Below are 20,471 nucleotides of genomic sequence, written 5' to 3'. Positions count from 1 at the left end.
AATTGAAATAGTTAGATTTATTGCACCGCCCAAATTAAATCAGCATTCCATTTTAGAAATTACTCTTTGTTTGAATTTTGAATGTTGTCCATGAATGTCATGATCCGAAATTATGATTAAACTTAAAGTTTAGATAGTTATAATTAATTTTAAATTTTGAACTGGCTTTAGAGTAAAATAAAGTGATATTTCTATTTTAGAAAATAATAAAAAAAATCTCTAAAGTCTAAACTGTACGGTATTATGGAACTGAGCTCGTAGAAGGAGCTTTCAATTCTAAATGACTAAATCCAATGCTTACAAAAAATTTGAAATTGAAATTGAATTACAATTCTAATTCCTGCTAATTCCACGATTTGAATTGTTTGAATTTCACATCAAATGTATACGCACACATCGCACATATAGTAAATAAATTTGACAATAAGAAAAGGGACTTTGTGAACTTGCAAAATCGTTTTGATTAACATCAATAAAAAGAGAAAAAAAAAAAAAAAAAAGGCTTCTCTAATTTTACAACATACAGACAACGGTATGTGTATATCGTTTCTTTGCTTTGAAAAAAAAAATTAAATTCCAAAACTCAAACAAATCCTTCTTCTCACTGGACATACAGTTGTGGGAAAAAATATGTAGTTTGTATCTTAAACAGTTGTAAGCTATAACATTAATGGGATGATGCCATCAAACGATGCTTGGTGCATCACCTTCCCAATTGCAGACGGAACGAGGCCAACGCGTTCTGATGCAATCGACCAGGGGCGCGTGCTGACCCGGTGCAGGTTTAGATACTTCACCCGAGTTACCGGAATCTCTAGTTTCTGGGCCGGCCATGAATTCCTCGGGTGTCCATCTCGGGGGAACTGACACCCTCAGTTTCGTTATCCTAGGTCTCTGGATCGGGCTCTCGTTTCCCAATGCTTGGCTGCCATTCACAACTGATTTCGCGATCCCATTAAAATGGTAGAGATCGAAGACCTTCCTTCCCATGTGCCCGCTCGAATCCTTCATGCCTCCGAGGCTCTTGTCTAAGTCGAGGAGAGCCTGCCAAAACTCACTCCACACGATGAACCCCGTGCTGCAGAGATGCTCGATCTTGTCGGCTGGGAGGTTGATGTTCGTCTCCCTGATGACGTGATGGAAGCCTTCGACTCCAATGAAGCCACCGCCCCCGCTCTGATCTTGGGTATCGAACGCTCTCCGGATCTGTGATTCCCTGTATTCGAACTCGTTCTCGTCTTGGACTTTGGTGTCGAGAGCGAACAGGACTGTGTAGTGAGATTCGCTTCCGACCACCCAAATAGGCCACCTTGGACATTTCAGATACTGGCCGACCTTGCAATAGTTGAGCGACTCGAGGAGAGTGAGGAACCCAACTTCTACTGGCGTCGAAAGGCCCTTCACGAACATGCCGCCGCCCAAATCTATCTTCCCATCAAACACATTTGGAACTGCACTCCCGGAAAGCAAGAGGTTCACAATTTCCTATTTTGGCAGAAGTCAAAAGGCGAGAAGGTTAAAGACGAAGAAAAATCATAACATCGAGCATAGATGACAGCCTCGTTGTATAATAGTACCTGTGATGCATGCCCGAAAGGAGCAGTGACTAATGGTAGAGTAGGATCGTCCCTGTCCTCTTGCGCATTATCCTGTTAACGAAACGGGAATCACAATAAATCAAAAGGGATGAGCAAAATAATTTTAATTGAACTGCACACACACATATGCATCGAAGCCTTCCATTTCGTCCACTAACTAAATCGAGGAGCACATATATTTATCGAAGAATGAATGAATGTGATGAGAGTAGAGTGTCTTGGCCGATATAAGTGAGAAACCTGATATAGGAGGAGGTAACATACCAGTCCTCGAGACAACAAAGCCGATATGAGAAAAAGCAACGCTCCCATACGGCTTCGAAATACAGGAAGCATGGCTTCCAGCCTCTCAATTGCAGTCGGCCATGAAGTGCAGGTATGCACTGTTAAAACCTTATGCAAGTCAGCCCCAGATTCAACTGAAAGGCCTCCAAATACCTCGGCAATGACCTGGATAAAAAGCTATTATTAATCACGAGATAAACTTCATATGTGATAAGATTACTGCATCAATTTGCACAAGAAGCATTAATGAAAACAATGAAGGATGTTCCAGCTGGAAAAAGGAACCCGAAGAAATGTGACATAAAGTTTGTTGAAGATGATAAAAACGCACCTCATCCTCCGAGCGATTAGCAGACTTGATAGAATCAGAGCCGGCAGTGTTCAGAGACACTATTACAGCTCTTTCACCACGTCCGCAGAGAAAGAGAATCTCGCACATACTCCTTACCAAGGCTCTGTTTGAAGGTAAAATACTTACTTATAAGTAACAGTAGTCAAAACACTTACGAGAGAATTGAAGTGAACGAAAATATTTAAGCATTATTTCAAGTAGAATAATAGATCCGAATATAGCCATGTCGGTTTCACAAAACAAAACTTTTCAATAGATGAGGTAATCACTTTTCCAGGTACAGTTTCCAATTAAAGCAATCTTTCAAAGCCCATTTTCTTGGGTACACTTCTCAACACTTGTTAGCTTTGGCATCAGCCACGATGTGTGTCTTCAAAGAATGAGAAAGAAGTCAAGAACTAAAACACTCAAGCTCCGTTTGGTATCATGGAATTGGAGCCTTCAATTCCAAATCCAATGTTTGGTCCAAAATTTGAATTCCATATCAAAAGTACATAATTGGAATTCAAATAGTTATAAAATTGGGCACCTTCACACACTACACACACTGCACACACACGACACAGTGACACACACACAGCACTCACACGGCACACACTACACACCCACGGACATGGTTATGGTGCGATGAAAATGGCCAAATGACAAGTCTTGCTTGAAGTTATGGAAGCATATATACATTAGTTTCTGTGCAAAACATCCCATTATCACTAATAACGGAGAGAACAGTTCAACCATATATCACCAGATATGGGTCTTTTACTGTCACATCCTTTTTCCCAACTATTATGCTGGACGACAGGAATATATTTAACCGCATATCACAATTATCTTAATGTAATGGCGCACAAATTGATACAATAGGAAGAGGGAACAGAAAGACTGGGATGATTCAAGCGAATTCCGGCCTAAAATGCCCCTTTAGTTTATACAGTAAATCATAAGAACAAGAGCAAGTAAGTCTCTGAAGGAAGGAGAAGGGATAAAAGTTTCTTGACCTGGATTTTTTCTCTTCCGAAAGTGATGAGAAAATATCTGCAGCAACAAATTCATTTATGGGCAGTCTTCTCATAGACAAATTTGACATATGCTGTGAAGCATTAACAGTATCTTCTGGAGAAAACAGGAGATACTTAAGTACATATGCCTGCATAGCAATAGAATCTGCTGTTAAGGGAAATTTTGGATCTGAAATAAAAATCCACACTAAACAGAAAAAAGGATATAAGAAACCAGATTGACAGATCCATATTCTCAACGAAACCTAAAGCTTCAAGCATGAAAAGGACTTCATCTGGGAAGTGTTTAATAATCTATATCCCTCGGATTTTAAACACACAACAATCCACAAAAAGGAAATATATACTTTTTCCCCTAAAATCCCAAACTTATAAAGGAAAAATTTCTTAAAAAGGTCCCTAGTAGAGACTAAATATCAATCATCCATTCATCTCCTTATTAGTAGTTTCCAGATAAAGGGCTTAAGAAGCTTAGGTGAGTCGACCTCAAGTTATCAGTATTATATGCGCCGATAACTCTCAACTCATAACTTCCATCTTTACCAGAAGAAATATCATGGATGAAAGAATATATCGTAATCCAAACCAGATTTTTTTTGAAGGAAAACATAAAATAAAAAGTGCTAACCAGAAAAAAATGATTATATCTAAGTTATGATAAGGCCATGAAAGGTAACACTTAAATTTATGTTAACTAGGAAGGTAAAATGAGATATAAAAGTTATTACTTGTATTGCCGCTAACACGCCACAGGGCCCACCCTCATGCTGTACAAGCCCCATAGATGTCTCCGGATCATCACTGAACCTGCAAGGGTGTCAGTTTTAAGGAGCTACAGAAGACACACACTATGTACTGCTTAATAGACATGAAATAATTTAATTGCAACCACCATAAAATTGATTCAAAAGATAATTAGGAGCCTTTGAAGACAAATCAACAAACTTCAGCACATTCGAGTTTCAATAAGAACTCATCATTGAAAAAACAGATACACTCGAAACATCTATCAGGAGATGGATTTGGAATTGGCGCGTATAAAAGTGTGAAGTATACAAGACCATGCCTGCTGATAAAATCAAACGTTTCTAGATGCTATTAGACAACTAAAGATCATGGTCAGTTCAATATATAATCTCGTAAATTAACAGGTTAACAAATAATATGTGAGATTCATGAACTGAAAGGGGGCATACCATATAGAGGTAATTAATAAAGGATCAAAAGGTTGGACTAGAGGATTAGTGCAACATGTATGACTTGACATTGGAGGTTTAAAAAAAGTTAAACTGTATCTCTCGACTTTGGCTATATATGGGTAATGGGGGAAAATGACATTATTGACGAAACGACAAGGGGGGAAAATGATATTATGATGAAATGACAAAAGCGGTGAAGAGTTAACGACAAGGGGGGGAATGACATTATTGACGATACGACAAAAGCGGTGAAGAGTTAACGACAAGGGGGGGAATGACATTATTGACGATACGACAAAAGCGGTGAAGAGTTGATACACTAAAGGTCGGCGTCTATCTGGATGGTCCCTTCCATGAGTAATTTTACCACCTACTCAGGTTAAGTGAGGTCTTAAATATCATTAGCAGTGTTTCACAAATGCTTAGTGCCCCGTCTTTGGCCTGGTCGGCCTCGTTGGCGTCAGGCAGGCCTGGCAGCTTCTAAGTAGCCCATCATTTAGTTTTTCTTTTTTAAAGTATGATAAACACACTTGCTTCACAGTATATTCTGAACTCTTATTTATTGGATTTACATTTTCAGATACTAAGAGCTTGACTTAAATAGTGATAGTAACGATGTTGATATGGAGTGAAAGGCGGAAGTAAAACAAGAACAGGAATTTAATATCAAAAGAAGAACAATCCTCCGAAGAGGCCCAATACAATCCTCCGAGGAGGCCTACGGTTGATACCGTCATAAAACACTTTATTTTTCGAAATATCTAGTTCTTCTAAAGAGGAGCTATTTATAGGACTCCTACCAACTCTAATCTACGACAGTGAATCAACATATAAATAAACAAGGAAACAAATACTCAGCATTTAAAGTGATCTTTGAACAATCTCCGTAATAATGAAAATAATCTCAAGAGATAATGGAGATCATTAGCTTGATCTCTATCAAATGTTGAAGATGATAATGGTATGAGGGAATAAAATATGCGATGCCAACTAGTCCTAAACCAAATATGTGATCACTAGCTCCGCGATTTAAATTTATCTGAGAATAATCCCTGAACTTAACTGAGGAATAGAAACATCTCTCTTGTTAATTGATATTAAGTGAATGCCAATTTGCAGACCATGAAGGAAAAACTGCATAGCAAAGAATATCCTACAAATATTAAATGAGTTAGTTATGAGTTATACATTATTAAATATTGTATGCTTTCACGCCTAAAGTTATGACACAAAATTGTAAGGTCTGCATGGAGCACAACAACGTGCAACGTGCTTCATAAATACATTTACATAATCCCAGAACTTAATTGATGAATAGAAACATCTCTCTTGTTCTTAAGTCTAGCATGAAGGGAAAACTGCATAGCAAATCCTTACAAATATTAAATGCGTTAGTTTATGAGTTATACATCATTAAATATTAGGTGCTTTCTTGCCTTTAAAGTTATGACACAAAATTATAAGTTCTCCATGGAGCACGATTACGCGTAACGTGCTTCATAAATACACTTACACTAATTGCAATAACCATTGGTAAATGAATACAGCTGATATATCTCTATTAAACTCCCATTTTATTAAAGCCATATTTCCAAATTAACTAGACCAACTCCTTTTACCTTTGTTCTCACTAACCTAATACCATATTTGATGTTCCTTTCCAATAAATTCTAATAAGATCTTCTACAGTTCTATATCAACAATCACTATACAATGATCATAGCATATCACCATTTTTGGTGGTGAAAAAGTTCAATCTTTCTCTCCCCTTTCTAACTCCTAATCGATTCGAACATTCACTCCAAATAAGCAGATTGAAATTGAGTATAACATGAACTCTGCCACCAGCATTTTAACAACATAACCTACCTGATACCCTGATTGGTCCACTGCGTAAGCACATCTTTCGAAACTCCATTGCCAAATATCATGAAGAAAAGCTCGTCAGCTTCCAACACCGACAACGAGATATCAGAAATTCCACTTGTACTCTGCATTCCCTCCATAGCGATGACACCTTTACCTCTACTACTAGCACCCTCTAACTCCTGAACCTTCACATCCCCTACACTCTCTACATTCTCCACTGCTGTCGCCACCGCAGCAACACTCTGTCCCTCCACTAACCGTTGCTGTTCAACTTCCCCACCTTTCCCACTCCCTACTACACTACTCCCCGCAGCTGAGGCAGTACCTCTGGCCGCCGCCATCCGCTTCTCCGCAGCAGCCGCCCTCAATTCCCGCTGCATACGCCGCTGGGAATCCTCCCCACCGGAACTGTCCCTGGGCTTGCTCCTCTTCGGCTCCGGCGATTCGTGCGGCTGTGAGTCATGTCTCAACGCCATCTTCATCTCCACGTCTTCTTGATCTACCATCGAGCGGAGATCAACCCGCAATTCAATCTCCAATCCGGAAATCAAAGCTGCAATTCGGTGAAATGAGCCAAGCTCGCAGCTTTAATCCACCAATTGGGGTTTTTGATAAACAAGACCTTCGAATTCGAGTCTTCTAACAAGCTACGCCTGCCTTTCAATGCCAATTCAGCACTTAATTTACGGAATCGAGAAGATGATTGGGAAATAATTGTGAAAGCTGAAGTAGGGTTCCTAAAATCGAAATGAAAAGGGAAACATTTTCAGGTAGTTGGGAATAACATGGTACGTCGTCGTTCTGTGGGAAACACGTTGCGAATTGACGGTTTCATCCTTGTACAGATAAGCGAGCTGCGGTTACGTACCAGGGGTAGGATGGGAACGGGCAGTTAAAATGGATATGTCGGGATACATTGGCTTATTTTGAGAGCAAATCCTAAAAAGGGAAGTCAAACTTTTTCAATTAATTTTGTATGAGTGGTAATACGTTTTTTTCTTATTTGAGGCAAGTTATTAAATGATATGAGTGATAATACATTTTTATTTTATTAGAGGCAGGTTATATTAAATGATACAACACTTTTTTTTATTAGAGGCAAATTATGTTAAATGATATGAGTAGTAATACATTTCTTTTTTTATTTGAGACAAGTTATATTAAATGATATGAGTGGTAATACTATATGAGACAAGTTTTATTAAATGATATGAGTGGTAATATATTAGTATGTTCGGTTTTTGAAATTGGCCTTGGATTCAGTCTCAGCATGACTACATGACTTCAGTTCGGTTATCGTGACAATTTTTACACTTCACCTAATACCCTTTCCGTTTTTCTGAAATATACTATAGTATTTTTTAAAACAACAATGTTTTAATGTACAATTGATAAAGTTTCAAAAACTGAAAAAAAAATATATATATATTTGATAACAACACCATATCATTTATAAACAAAAATATATGTTTTATGTAGCAAACATATCATTTATAAATCCCTCCAAATATCATTTTACATTCAAAACAATAACCAAATATAAGATTAGTAGTAATATGGAGTATTAATAAAAATAGTAAGTGGAGTACTATATCTCTATTATTTTATTGAATATTTTAATATTTTATTATGATTTCAGGTTGAACTGTTGAACATGATACAAAACATGCACGCTACTACTAAAAGAAGAAAGCCGCGTGGCATCCGCGGACAGCAGTCATGACATTTCTAAGTTAGCGCGCGAGGCACTGGATTATTACCCATCGCCTTCAGCAGAAACTTCTGTTGAAAATTCTCTAATTTTGATCAATTAACTCTCCAGTCAGATCTAATTTCACATTTTTTTCCCACAAAATTCACACACATTTACACACAATCACCCCTAATTGTCGAATTCCGTGCTGAAAAATGTCGAGCGGCGACGATTTGGATGAGGACGAGCTGCTGCAGATGGCTCTGAAGGAGCAATCGCAGCGCAATGTCAATTACCAGAAGCCGTCGTCTAAGTCGAAGCCCGTGCGCAACTTCGTGCAGCTTCCGGCACGCGTCGGCGCCCATAAGATCGCCCACGCAGTGCACCATCATCATAAGAAGGGGCACCATAAGAAAAAGAAGCAAATGGAAGAAGAAGAAGACGAGGATTCGGAGGTGGAGATGCTGAGCATTTCATCCGGGGACGAGGATGATCGCGGCGGCGCGGCTGCTAAGAACCGCGGTGGCGGTAAGAAGCATGCCGATAAGGCGTATGATGGAGGGGAGCCGAGTTGCTGGAAGCATGTTGATGAAACTGAGGTATTGTGTATCTGATATGATTGACTATGCATCTATGCAATTTGGATCATTTACTGCTGTAGATTCTTAATTTAGTTGTTAATTTAAGTGGAGTTTTGCTTAGTTTTGATTCGAAGTTGAGATTAATGGATATTACAATTTATGTGTTAGTTTATTGCAAAAGAGGCATTTCATGAGTGAGCTAGTTTTTCTTTCATAATTTATTTTCATTAATCTATGTGAAGCACCAAAGTTCACAGACTATATTAGGACTGCAGGCTACTATTGTTTTCATATTTACTTTCCTCTGAATTTATTTGATATCCTGGATGTTTGCTATTTATCACATTCTCTACTAATACATGGAAACAACTTATACAAGTGAATTTATTCATCAGCTGGCCCGGAGAGTCCGTGAAATGAGGGATGCGAAAGCAGTTTCTGCACTCCCAAAGTATGATCCCAAGCCTAAAAATTTGACCACTGTACAGTCACTTCCCCGCGGCATGGAGTGGGTGGATCCTCTTGGATTGGGGTAAGCCGTATAGGTTGAGCCTCTTTCCCTCCTTTAAGTTGCTTACTGATTGTTTGCTAATGTACTTATATGTGGCCAGGCTAATTAACCACAAGACGTTCAGATTGATCAGTGACAATATAGGAAGTGCCATGTTCACTACTGACGTGGAACCTCTGGATCAAAGTGCACGAGGTATTTGCTTTTAGTATATCAATGTTGTAGTGCATGTCTTTTTGTCCCAGTCATTAACAGCTCATGTCTAGAGGCTTCTTTCTTCAAGGATGAACCCTTTCATATGGAGGTTGCTCCAACTTTTTATGTTTGTTCCCACACCAGAAAATATGAGGCAAAAGCTCCGTAAAAGAGACCCATTAAAAGTTATTTTTGCTGAATGCGAGAATTGTGAAAACAGTATTATCTTGATTTCTTTAACATGGACGGGGTACTTGATAGAAGTATCTGATATGGTTTTTTTGGAAGAGGCAGGGAATTCAACATTAGACATAATTGAGTGTGAGGGTAGCTGTTGCTCAACTTTTATGATTCGAGTTAGAGAAATTCTGTTTGAATAGAGGCATTGCTGATTAGATTTGAAGGCTTCCCTATTTCCATGTTTTGCAGAAAAATTAAACTATTACTCAGAGAACTTTGATGCAAAACTTTTTTTATCACGAGTCCACCAAGATACTAGTGCGGCCGAATTGGAAGCTGGTGCCTTTGCATTAAAGAATGATCTTAAAGGACGCACCCAACAAAGAAAGCAGTTGGTCAAAGAGAACTTTGATTGTTTTGTTTCATGCAAAACAACTATTGATGGTCAGTTGGTAATGGTATGGTATTTGATACATTTTCAGTGAACACACTGAACTTCTTATATGCTTGTGTTTGCTGCAGATATTGAATCAAAATTGAAAAGAATTGAGGAAGATCCTGATGGTGCTGGAACAACTCAGTTGTTCAATAGTATTGAGGGAGTTAGTTCACTTGCTAACCGTGCTTTTGGACCTCTATTTGAGAGACAGGTAGGTAGGACCCAAATCATGTAGTAGTTTATTGATAACACTAATAATTATCTAATTGAAACAATTGACTCTTTTTAAGGCTCAAGCGGAGAAGATTAGGTCTGTCCAGGGAATGCTTCAGAGGTTTCGAACACTATTTAACCTGCCCAGTGCAATTCGTGGTAACATTAGCAAGGGTGAATATGATTTGGCAGTAAGAGAGTACAGAAAAGCGAAGTCAATTGTCCTGCCTTCTCATGTACGTCTTCCTTCTTTCACATTAAGTATGTACTGTTACTCAATAAGCTTCTTATAGTTCTTCCTTCTGGAAAATGTAAAATGTCTCATCCAGGTTTAGTGCTAAAAACATTCACTCTCCACTCTCCAGACAATTTTGTTGGCTAAGAAATTGTTGTTCATTCTACCATCTCACTTTATTCATGCTGATATTTTACCTTGATTATTTTATTATTTTTTTTATTTTGTGTATCGATTTAGATTTCAGAGTTTGAGATTTATGTCCCACTTTTACTTTTTATATGTATGGAATTTTTTATACCCCTCTTATTGGTGTTCTCTGACATAGTAGCATTCTGAAACAACTTTAAGTGTATCATTTGTAGTATAACTTTTCTTATCATAAAGGCATGCTTTGAGCGTTCTTGTGCTTTTTATTTTATTTTATGCTCCTTGTTCTCCCAAGAAAACTGCTTAATCTTTCTCCATGGGAATGGAGATGTCCGCCAATTCTTCTTGAACCTTCTATATGTGTGTGGAACTTATTGATTTCAGGTGGGAATTCTCAAACGTGTTCTTGAAGAGGTCGAAAAAGTAATGCAAGAGTTCAAAGCCATGCTTTACAAGACCATGGAAGATCCAAATATTGATCTAACAAGTGTAAGATCTGTTATATACAAGTCTAGATATAGAGTTGCTGAGGGAGATACCTTATTGGTTATGTTATGAGAGGAATTGATAATTTGATATAGATGTTGGCCATCTGGTTCTTTAGGCCTTCGGTGATGTCATCAGAGAAATATTATCTTTCTCCCAGAACAAGAAAAATATTTTAGAACTAAGATATGAAGAAAAGGAAAGTCTATCAAGAATTAAATTTGTATCAAAATGTGTAGTATTTTTGTTAGTTTTATCACCCAACCTTTCTGTTAAGCACAAACCTATACCTTTGATTATAGTATATATCTGTGGCTAATTGCTTAATTGGTTATTTGATGTTTTTGTAGCTTGAAAATACTGTGCGGCTTTTACTGGAGCTTGAGCCTGAGTCCGATCCTATAAAGCATTATTTGAATATACAGGTGCGGAGTTTCTAGGTCTTACTCTAACCATCCATTTAATTTAATTAACTGTGAATATATTTCTAATCACCCTGTAATGGTGGTTATTTAAACATGTTCTCTGTATACAAGATATTTGTGCAACATTCATATGGTAGAAAATGAGATAATTGTAGTTCTCTTGTAATACCACTTGTTTACCTTTGAAATTTCATGAGTGCAGTCTTAATAACTGGAGAACTGTTATGCTAAACTTTGGTGTTACATCTCTTACCTGTGCCACAGAACCAAAAAATTAGAGGGTTGCTTGAAAAATGCACTTTGGCTCATGAAGCAAGAATGGAGAATATGCAGAATGAGCTTCGTGAAAAAGCACTCTCTGATGCTAAGTGGAGGCAAATTCAGCAAGATATGAATCAATCAGTAAGTGCAAGACTTAGAATTCTATCAAATTTGTATTTAGCTGGCATCCTTCTGCCTAACAATTATGTTTTGTTTTCAACCATCAGTCAGCTTTGGATCACTATATGGCTGGAGATATACTCCCAGCAGAAATGACCAGCGAAGAACTTGATGCTCTTCGCGCTAGATATATTCGCCAATTAACTGGTGTGCTTATCCATCACATACCTGCTTTCTGGAAAGTTGCACTTTCAGTGTCAAGCGGAAAATTCGCAAAGGTATGTTTTCAAGTCTGTCATGTTAGGTTACTTTAACTTCATTGATATTAGGTTAGGACTTCTCTTCCTGATAATCCGCATCACAACAATTATGGCTGGCAAAACATTTGCTTAGAATTACACATCATGATTTATTCTTCGATACCTGTTACCACCAGACTTTCTTAAGGCTTATTGTGATATATTCTTCTAACCTTTTTCACCTCGGGTTCTGTTTTACTATACATATATTTGATAAACACCTGGGTTATGTTTATTATATTAAGGATTAAGAAATAGATAATATTGTAGTATCCAACACCTACGACAACTTGCATAGTGACTATTGGTTGCCAATGAGGAACCTGATGTTATCTTCTGTTATCAAAGTATGAATATATCTTTTCTAGAAATTGACTTTTTTTTCTTGTTGTTGGTCCTTACGTAATTAATCAAGGATTATTAGATCCCAAGTATAGTCAATGTTAAGGTCTTAGCCAATTCTTGTTGTAATATATGCATCTTCCCTTCTTCAGTCTTCCCAAGTATCTGCTGATACAAGTACAAGTGGTTCTGTGACTAGAGTTGAGGTGGGCGATACTCTCGATGAAGTTGCTGGGATGATACGCAATACTCTATCAGCATACGAGTCTAAGGTAAATGCCTCTTCATTTTATGTTTGATTCAGAGTTGTCGCAAGGCTTAAAAGGAATCACATCAGTAATAAATAATATGCAGAACTCCAAGGCTGGTGATCAGCAAAAGAGGTCTGTATTTATGGGGCTCCTTAATGGCCCTTCAAATTTCATTATCAAAAGTAGACCTGATGAAGTTTAGCACTTCTAATGACTACACTTCTTGGAATCTTCGTATTAGCTTTCGATGTGCTTTAGTTTGTGCATGTGCAAACTTTTTTTGCTTCAAATTAGAACTCAGGTTGCTATTTTCTTATGTGCCAGGTCCTTGGTACGTTTCGCGATCTTGAGGAATCCAACATCCTCAGTCCTCACATGAATGATGCTGTAAAGGAGGTCTGCAGGGCTGGCCAAGCTTTTGAAGCAAAAGAATCTGCCCCTCCAGTTGCTGGTACTATTCTACCAGCAGGAAAATGGAATTATTTTTCCTGACTCCATTTTACAAGGAGATTCTTATATTTGAGATAGTATTGTTTTAAGTAGTTTTATTTTATTTGCAGTTTCTGCAATAAGGACACTTGAATATGAGATCTCAAAAATCTACATAGTCAGGCTTTGTTCTTGGATGCGGAGTTCAATAGAAGAGATATCAAAAGATGAATCTTGGGTTCCTGTGTCTATCTTAGAAAGAAACAAGTCACCGTATTCAATCTCATCATTGCCTCTTGCATTCCGGGCAGTTATGATCTCCGCTATGGATCAAATCAATGAGTTAGCATCCAAACTCATTCTTTTAGTTTCTTTTTTATTGGAATTAGAATTTTGTTATTTCCACTGTTTGGACAATTTTTTCAATCGAACCAAGTAAAAGAAATAAATATAGAAACAGAAGAGAGGAACGAAAAAAAGTAAGAGAAAAAAGTTTTAGGCATGCCAGTATCATGGATATTATAATCAATGATACATAGACACGATGCTTGCAAGTAAGAGTGAATGGACCGTCTGAACATTTTTTGAAATATGAAGAAGCTTTTGTTGGTTTGACACAGCTGCAGAAGCTGTGGATATATAAATACTGTAGCAGGAGAAAAAAACCAAAAGAAGAGTATAACTTTTTGAATTACTCTCATTTGAGCATCATATCTTTGTGGTGAGGTCACGAAAATACTTAAGCCAACAGCCCATGTAAGTTATTTTGACCTTCGATTACCTGGAGTTGATTTCTGTCTAAAGTCCTGTCTAAATCTAAATCCCATGCAACTGTCCACTCCAAAGAAATTCACTGCCCCCTCTCTAGCTGCATCTAACAAATAAATTTTGCTCTCATGCATTAATCTTGTAAGGTGATAATGCATGCCAGAGTACTGGTGCTATTATAGTTTGAATAACTAAACCTAAATAGAGTTGTATGTGAACTGCACCTTATTGAGAACTTTGGGCCCCTGTTAGGTATCTATTCACTTCTCAAATCTTGTTTTCAGGATGCTTCAGTCTTTGCAAAGTGAATCAGCAAAATCTGAAGATGCTTTTGCTCAGCTTCAAGAAATTCAAGAATCAGTTAGACTTGCTCTGTTGAACTGTTTGTTGGATTTTGCTGGTATGAAGAATGATGAACCTTGTGCTGAATCTATTTAATACTATTAATTTGAAATGATCGAGGTAATAGTGACTGGGGATTCTATCTTTTTCGTGGATGCAATAACCAGGTCACTTGGAGCATATCGGCTCTGAACTTACACAGAATAGACCAGACATTGGAAGCCTGCACTTCCAAAATGGATATTCTCATGAACCAGTTGAAATATCTGATGATCCTCTTCCTGGAAGTATTACTGACCCGCATCAAAAGTTCCTGATGGTCCTAAGCAATATTGGGTATTGCAAAGATGAACTTTCTGTGGAGTTGTATGGGAAATACAAAAATATATGGCTACAACAGTCCAGGTACATAATAAAGCAACAGTTGTGTATAAAAACTGTGAGAAAGCAGTATCTGTCATCGTAGTGGGAGTAAAGTTGATCAATACAATTCTAGTGTATACTCTGTTGAATGTTTACGTGCTAATTAACTTTATTTTCTCCATAAACTTTACCTGAAAGGACTGGTCATTCTCAGAAACTAATGTACTCATTCTCTTTACCTATCATGTTTTCTCCGAATGCCTCTTACTTTGGTGACCTTCTTTTTATATCTTCTGGGAAATTACATGCTGTAGTTTACTTTTCTATTCAGCGGTAAAGTTGAGGATGATGGTGACATTCAAGAGCTGGTTATATCTTTTACTGGTCTTGAAGAGAAGGTCATCGAACAGTATACTCTGGCCAAGGTATGAGAATTGTGTTGGGTTGGCTTGTAAGGTTATTAGACTTCTATAGTGCATATTGATGTGTATTATCCAGAAACTATTGCATACTTTACCTAATGATACTGTTTGCTAGCTGAATTGTAGATAATGAGTTTCCCTATGTGGCTTCTTAATAACCTTTCTGCTGGGAGTTATCTGTGATAGGGTGCTGACAATAGTGAACAATGTTTCCACCTCTGGGTTCTGCGTTGAATCATATCAAAATGTTCACTGCAGAAGTTAATCGTGATATTTCTAAGATGTACACGTTCTGAGTTTGGTTGCGTATAGGCAGTGTTTAACTCTATTAGGAAGTTTCAAGGTTGCTCTCAAAGTATTGCCACTGAATAACCTCTCCTTGAGTATATTTAAGTTTTTGAATTGACCAGTTCGATTTGATTACCATAAGACTGGTATACGTGTGGCACTGTGGTGAGGATTGTTGGTTTGCAAGATTATTATATTTGATTCCCAGCCTGAAATTTGTGCCTCAGAGACGAAAAGTTACATCTCATTGTATGTTCCTATTGGGGTAAACTGTTAGATGTTCAGTTTCTGTTGGGCTTGAAATTCTGTTTTACTACTTTAATGCTTCATTCACATTATCATTTTTGCATTATTTTTTCTAGACAAATTTGATTAGAGAAGCCGCAACAAACTACTTGTTGGATGCTGGGGTTCAGTGGGGAGCAGCACCTGCGATCAAAGTGAGGATTCTGTATACTTCTTAATTTTCACACTTTCCTGACTTGAAGAGAGTAATACGTATTTCTAATAATACAAAACATTTGCCAGGGTGTCAGAGATGCCGCTGTTGACCTACTTCACACCCTGGTAGCTGTACATGCAGAGGTATTTTTTCTCGACTCAAGAAACTTCGGTTTCTTCATCCTTTCTTTGTTGTACAACATAACAAATAAATTCAGATTTTCTTCTTCCTTACTCTGTTGTACAACTTGGCACATTCAAGCACAGATTTCTAGAAGGTCTTTATATCCTTTTCTGAAATTGTGCATCAAATTAAGTCTCATGGAGATGGGCAAAGTTACCAGGTGCTACGTAGTTTTACTTTGACCTCTTTCAAGAACGGAAATTCTTCATGCAGGTATTTTCTGGCTGCAAGCCTTTACTGGACAAGGTTCTCGGAATTCTTGTTGAAGGCCTGATCGATATACTTCTTGGTCTCTTTAATGAAAACAAAAGTAGAGATCTTAGGGCATTGGATCCAAGTGGATTTTGTCAGCTTATGCTTGAGGTAAGTCTATAGAGTTTTATAGTTTTTTATGCTTTTCCTTCTCGTTCTGCATAATGAATACCGAGATACCATTAACATGCCTCGAGACAAGGACATGATTAGAACTTGTTTGCAAAATAGTATTACACATCGTTTGCTGAATGTGGCAATTATTTGTGAGAACATGTTCAGAGAGAGAGGAAAGTGTAATAGTATGCTGCAGTCTGCACACTAGTTTTGTTCGATTAAGATCTAACTAGTTTCTCATTATGGCTCTTTTTTCTCTAATATATAGTATGATGGTTTATCAGCTGATTATTTCTTCATTTTCTGCAGCTTGAATATTTCGAAACCATATTGAATCCCTATTTCACTCACGATGCAAGAGAGTCTCTCAAGTCCTTACAAGGGGTCCTGCTAGAGAAGGCTATAGAAACTGTCACAGAGTCTGATCAGCCCCGGGCTACACGTGGAAGTGATGATGCAACGGCAGATGACAGGCTGTCAGGATCATCTGCATCCCCGGATGACCTCATTGTGAGAAAACACTCAAATCCCTTTTCTGTTTTGTTCACCCCCGCACGACAAACAATGTTACTCGCCATTTTTGGTACTACCATATAGTATCTGCAATTGCTTCCCTTTTCTGGCATCATGCATGTAGCTTCAGGAGTAAACCACTTCGCTTCGCCACTTACATATTCTCGCTTTTAAATTGTTGTTTTCCCAGGCGCTCGCTCAACAGTACAGCTCGGAACTACTTCAATCTGAGCTGGAGAGGACAAGGATCAACACTGCGTGCTTCGTGGAGTCGCTTCCATTGGACTCTCTACCAGAATCAGCCAAAGCAGCGTATGCTTCGTTTAGAGGGTCGATGGATTCTCCCAGCAGAAACTACAGGAACTCGCCGTCTTTTAGTGGCTCACCAGGTTACTCCAGGCAAAGACATAGATAAACCGGTAACTATATTTGTATCTTCTTGTCACGTTGCATTTTTTGGCTATATTCTTTTGGAATTGGTGTATGTCTCTGTTTGTAATTCACATTGATGTGTGTATCCCAAACTGTTATTAATATTCATAGGGATAAAATTTTGTGTGATAGCTGATGCTAATTTAGTTTTGTAATTTTTCAGTATCGGCAATTCTTTGATTGGTTTGTTTGGTATAATGAAATTGGATGTGTTGCAATTGTGGCTTTTTGGAATTGAATTTGAAGCCATAATAGTATTATCCAAATATAAAGCAGTAGTAGTTGATATAAAACTATTGTAATATAAATTCTTTGTTCGCTAATCAAAAGTTAGTGAGTGTAGGCATTGTGCATTATATATTTATTTATATGTATAATGTTGTATTGTGTTGTATTGTGTTGTGTGTGCGCAGTGTGTTTGAGAGGTATTTAATTTCACCTATTTGCAAGTTTCAAATAATTTATTTAGGTATAGAATTTAGAGTTTCTACTAGTAGAATACAGAATTTAATTGATACTATTCAATTTCAAATTTTAATTCAAAATGCAAGGTTCAAATTCTAAATCCAAGCTCTGTGATGCGTATTTAAATTTAAATATTTCTCATTTTCTACATAATAAAAGTTACTATATTAAAAGCAAAGGATATTACTAATGATATCAGAAAGGCATTTAAAGCAAATGCAAATGATCTCAGAAACGAACATTGCATTTTCTACATTAGACAGAATAAACGTTGAAACAATCATTCATAGCAGTAAAAATACACAAATCAAGAAGTTCCATCCAATTTCCAGAGAAGCAAAGGATTACATATAAAAACCCTTTGTTTTCGGCCTTCCAAGTCTCTTAAATCTTCCATGTCAGGCTGTTCTAAGTGGTGGTGACACCAAAATGACACCATCCCCTCTGACGAATAGGAATGGCACCGTGCGTCTCGTGGTCTGTAAAGGCGAGACAAATCATATCAGATGTTAATACCATTACAAACTATCAAGCAATGACTCTTTCTAAGTAATTAATAAACCCGAACAGAAGGATCACTTAGCCCTATAAGATTATCAAGTTTATGTGTCGAAACACCGTCCTCTGAATCTTACTGTCAACGATACTTTAGCCCAGGTAAAAAAACACTACTCTAGTTCTAATATTCTATTTGGAAATATATGAGCAAAGGGTGAGACGGATTTTGATCAACCCCTCAGCCTGAATATAAACTACGTAAACAAGTCCAAGTTGGTAGAAGTAAATCAATGTTTCTTTTCGTTACTGAACTGGCATAGAATAACTAGAAAATCGTATTTCTGGTTGTTGGACCGAAAAAATGTGGGATAACGTATACAGATAATGTGCTACAGAATGTTTAACGATAGCATATGCAATAATGTATCAACATACCCTGACAATTTCCTCATACGTTTCATCATCTATCTCTACTGTTGTAACAATCTCTTCAACATCACCCAGAATCATGTTCAAATGCTGATCATAAGCCTGCAAAATTAACTCAACAACAAATTAGAGGAAGCAAAACCCTCAAGAATAGCATAACACGTAAAGCTCACTTTGCCGCATCTAATCTAAGACAATGATAAACGAGTTCACAGCAACACTGCTAATTCCGTAAATCGTAACCTAAATGAAGCTGGAATGCCTCAGTAACAGTGCAACTGTGCAAGTATCCTTGAAGAGGCACCGTGAGAGCACAAGTCATTACCATATGTCTGTATCCGCACACACCTCGGTGAAGCATGCTCACAGTAAAATCTAACAATTCAAGAAGATCCAAAACTAGTTTCCACAAATTCTTAGCTAAACTGAAATCCCTAAAACTACACAGCCAAAATCAATTTTACCAATCAAAGAAGCTAATAGTCCAGAAAGAAGTGAAATGTGATCTAATCAACAAAAAATGTAAACAATTCAAAGCTAATAGTTGGAAATGTAAACAATTCAAAACTTTCCAAAACCCTAATCACCCAGCAAAACCCCTCCATCAACCGCAGACCTAATTTCACTCAAATTTCAATTGCTCCTCAAACATAACACTACCAACGCTACTCAATTATCGATTATACCATCACAATATCATCAATTACAAGTGAAATCGAGCAGCACACAACCAAAATAAAGATCAGCACGCACATAATAACAACAATCGTAGAAAAACAGAGAGGGAGAGAGAGAGAGACATGGAGCCTTCCACGGAGCTCTCGGTCGTGGCGGAGCTTGACGTAGATGCGCTCGTCGAGGCTGAGACGAATGAGATCCAATGGCTCTTTGACGGCGTTCTCCTCTTCGCTTCCCATCTTTCTTCTTTCTCTCTCTCTCAACTTTTTTCTCAAAATTTCTCTTTTTTTGTTCTTTCGCGGTTGCCGTTTTTACAGCTACAAACGCTTTTTCACTTAAAACGCGATTTTTATGTACTCCTACTAAATTGCCTTCTTTTAATATTGAGAAAAATAAAACATGAGTCTTTTCACATATTAATTTTATTTAGATTTTTAAATTTATGTGTCATGAAGTTTGGGAATTTACAAAAGTTCATGACATTTTTCTGTATTTTGTAAAATACACGTTCTAAAGTTTTTCGGGCAAAAGCCAAATAACAAGATCCGTCAGTGTCTAATCTCGAACATGCACTTCCCATTCACATATGCATTCATACGGGTTGACAAGAAATCCACTGAGAAGGTCCTTCTCGATGTACATGACACATCGCTGCAGATTCAAACTATATATAAACCGTCAATCCTCCTTATATCAAACATTAACCTACACTCACTTCAAATTATCCTATAACTTATAATTATAACAACAACTGCTAGAATGCACTTTCTTCCTCCAATAATCTTAATGGCAAAGTGCTTTTGCAATTTCTAAACCAGAAAGATGCACTAAATTTCAGCATCGTCTGCACCATCACGTAACAGTCAAAAGTGACATAAATTATGTCAACAAAATATTGTGACATGTTTTTGTTGTAAAATTTTAGGTCGTCGCCATTATTACTAGAGTGAAAAAATGATTATGCATTAGTTTCAAATCACTTTTTCGAACTCAATCATTCACAATAGAACATGGGTTTCCAAAAAAAAGTTTAATATAATATAAGGATTGGTTATGCTACAAATTATTTTTAAAACAAAAATGTGAAAAAAAAAACTTGTATTTAACGTATAACATGAAAGTCTGATTAGTTCTTTTCATTTATTTA

The 20,471-nt window shown here is 37.3% G+C and overlaps 3 protein-coding genes across 3 annotated transcripts; 1 reads left to right on the top strand and 2 right to left on the bottom strand.

The window, feature by feature from the left end:
* Nucleotides 1–521: 521 nt before the first annotated feature.
* On the bottom strand, nt 522–7,072 carry LOC125222673 (uncharacterized). The gene is made up of 7 exons (XM_048125414.2): nt 6,323–7,072; nt 3,983–4,061; nt 3,234–3,382; nt 2,215–2,338; nt 1,863–2,048; nt 1,578–1,649; nt 522–1,485 (listed from the first exon to the last, which is right to left on the bottom strand). Exons 1-7 carry the CDS (start codon nt 6,826–6,828, stop codon nt 685–687), a joined length of 1,917 nt encoding a protein of 638 aa, XP_047981371.1. The 5' UTR covers nt 6,829–7,072; the 3' UTR covers nt 522–684.
* An 834-nt stretch (nt 7,073–7,906) lies between these two features.
* On the top strand, nt 7,907–17,385 carry LOC125222298 (exocyst complex component SEC5A-like). Its single transcript, XM_048124822.2, has 21 exons — nt 7,907–8,614; nt 8,992–9,128; nt 9,208–9,302; nt 9,732–9,926; nt 10,005–10,132; nt 10,212–10,370; nt 10,904–11,008; nt 11,356–11,430; nt 11,695–11,832; nt 11,919–12,089; nt 12,605–12,724; nt 13,028–13,154; nt 13,264–13,474; nt 14,185–14,300; nt 14,410–14,647; nt 14,937–15,030; nt 15,678–15,755; nt 15,844–15,900; nt 16,154–16,303; nt 16,619–16,819; nt 17,013–17,385. Exons 1-21 carry the CDS (start codon nt 8,231–8,233, stop codon nt 17,235–17,237), a joined length of 3,204 nt encoding a protein of 1,067 aa, XP_047980779.1. The 5' UTR covers nt 7,907–8,230; the 3' UTR covers nt 17,238–17,385.
* Nucleotides 17,386–17,925: 540 nt separating this feature from the next.
* Nucleotides 17,926–19,617, bottom strand: LOC125218617 (sm-like protein LSM3A). Its single transcript, XM_048120328.2, has 3 exons — nt 19,447–19,617; nt 18,653–18,748; nt 17,926–18,198 (listed from the first exon to the last, which is right to left on the bottom strand). Exons 1-3 carry the CDS (start codon nt 19,561–19,563, stop codon nt 18,118–18,120), a joined length of 294 nt encoding a protein of 97 aa, XP_047976285.1. The 5' UTR covers nt 19,564–19,617; the 3' UTR covers nt 17,926–18,117.
* Between the last annotated feature and the right edge of the window lie 854 nt (nt 19,618–20,471).

This window comes from Salvia hispanica, chromosome 1 (assembly GCF_029641045.1).
Source record: "Salvia hispanica isolate PSC_SH4W2 chromosome 1, Shi_PSC_v1, whole genome shotgun sequence".
In the NCBI taxonomy this organism is placed as follows: Eukaryota; Viridiplantae; Streptophyta; class Magnoliopsida; order Lamiales; family Lamiaceae; genus Salvia; species Salvia hispanica.
The sequence above is the reverse complement of the archived record's forward strand: the minus strand, read 5'-3'. Positions and strand labels throughout refer to the sequence as shown.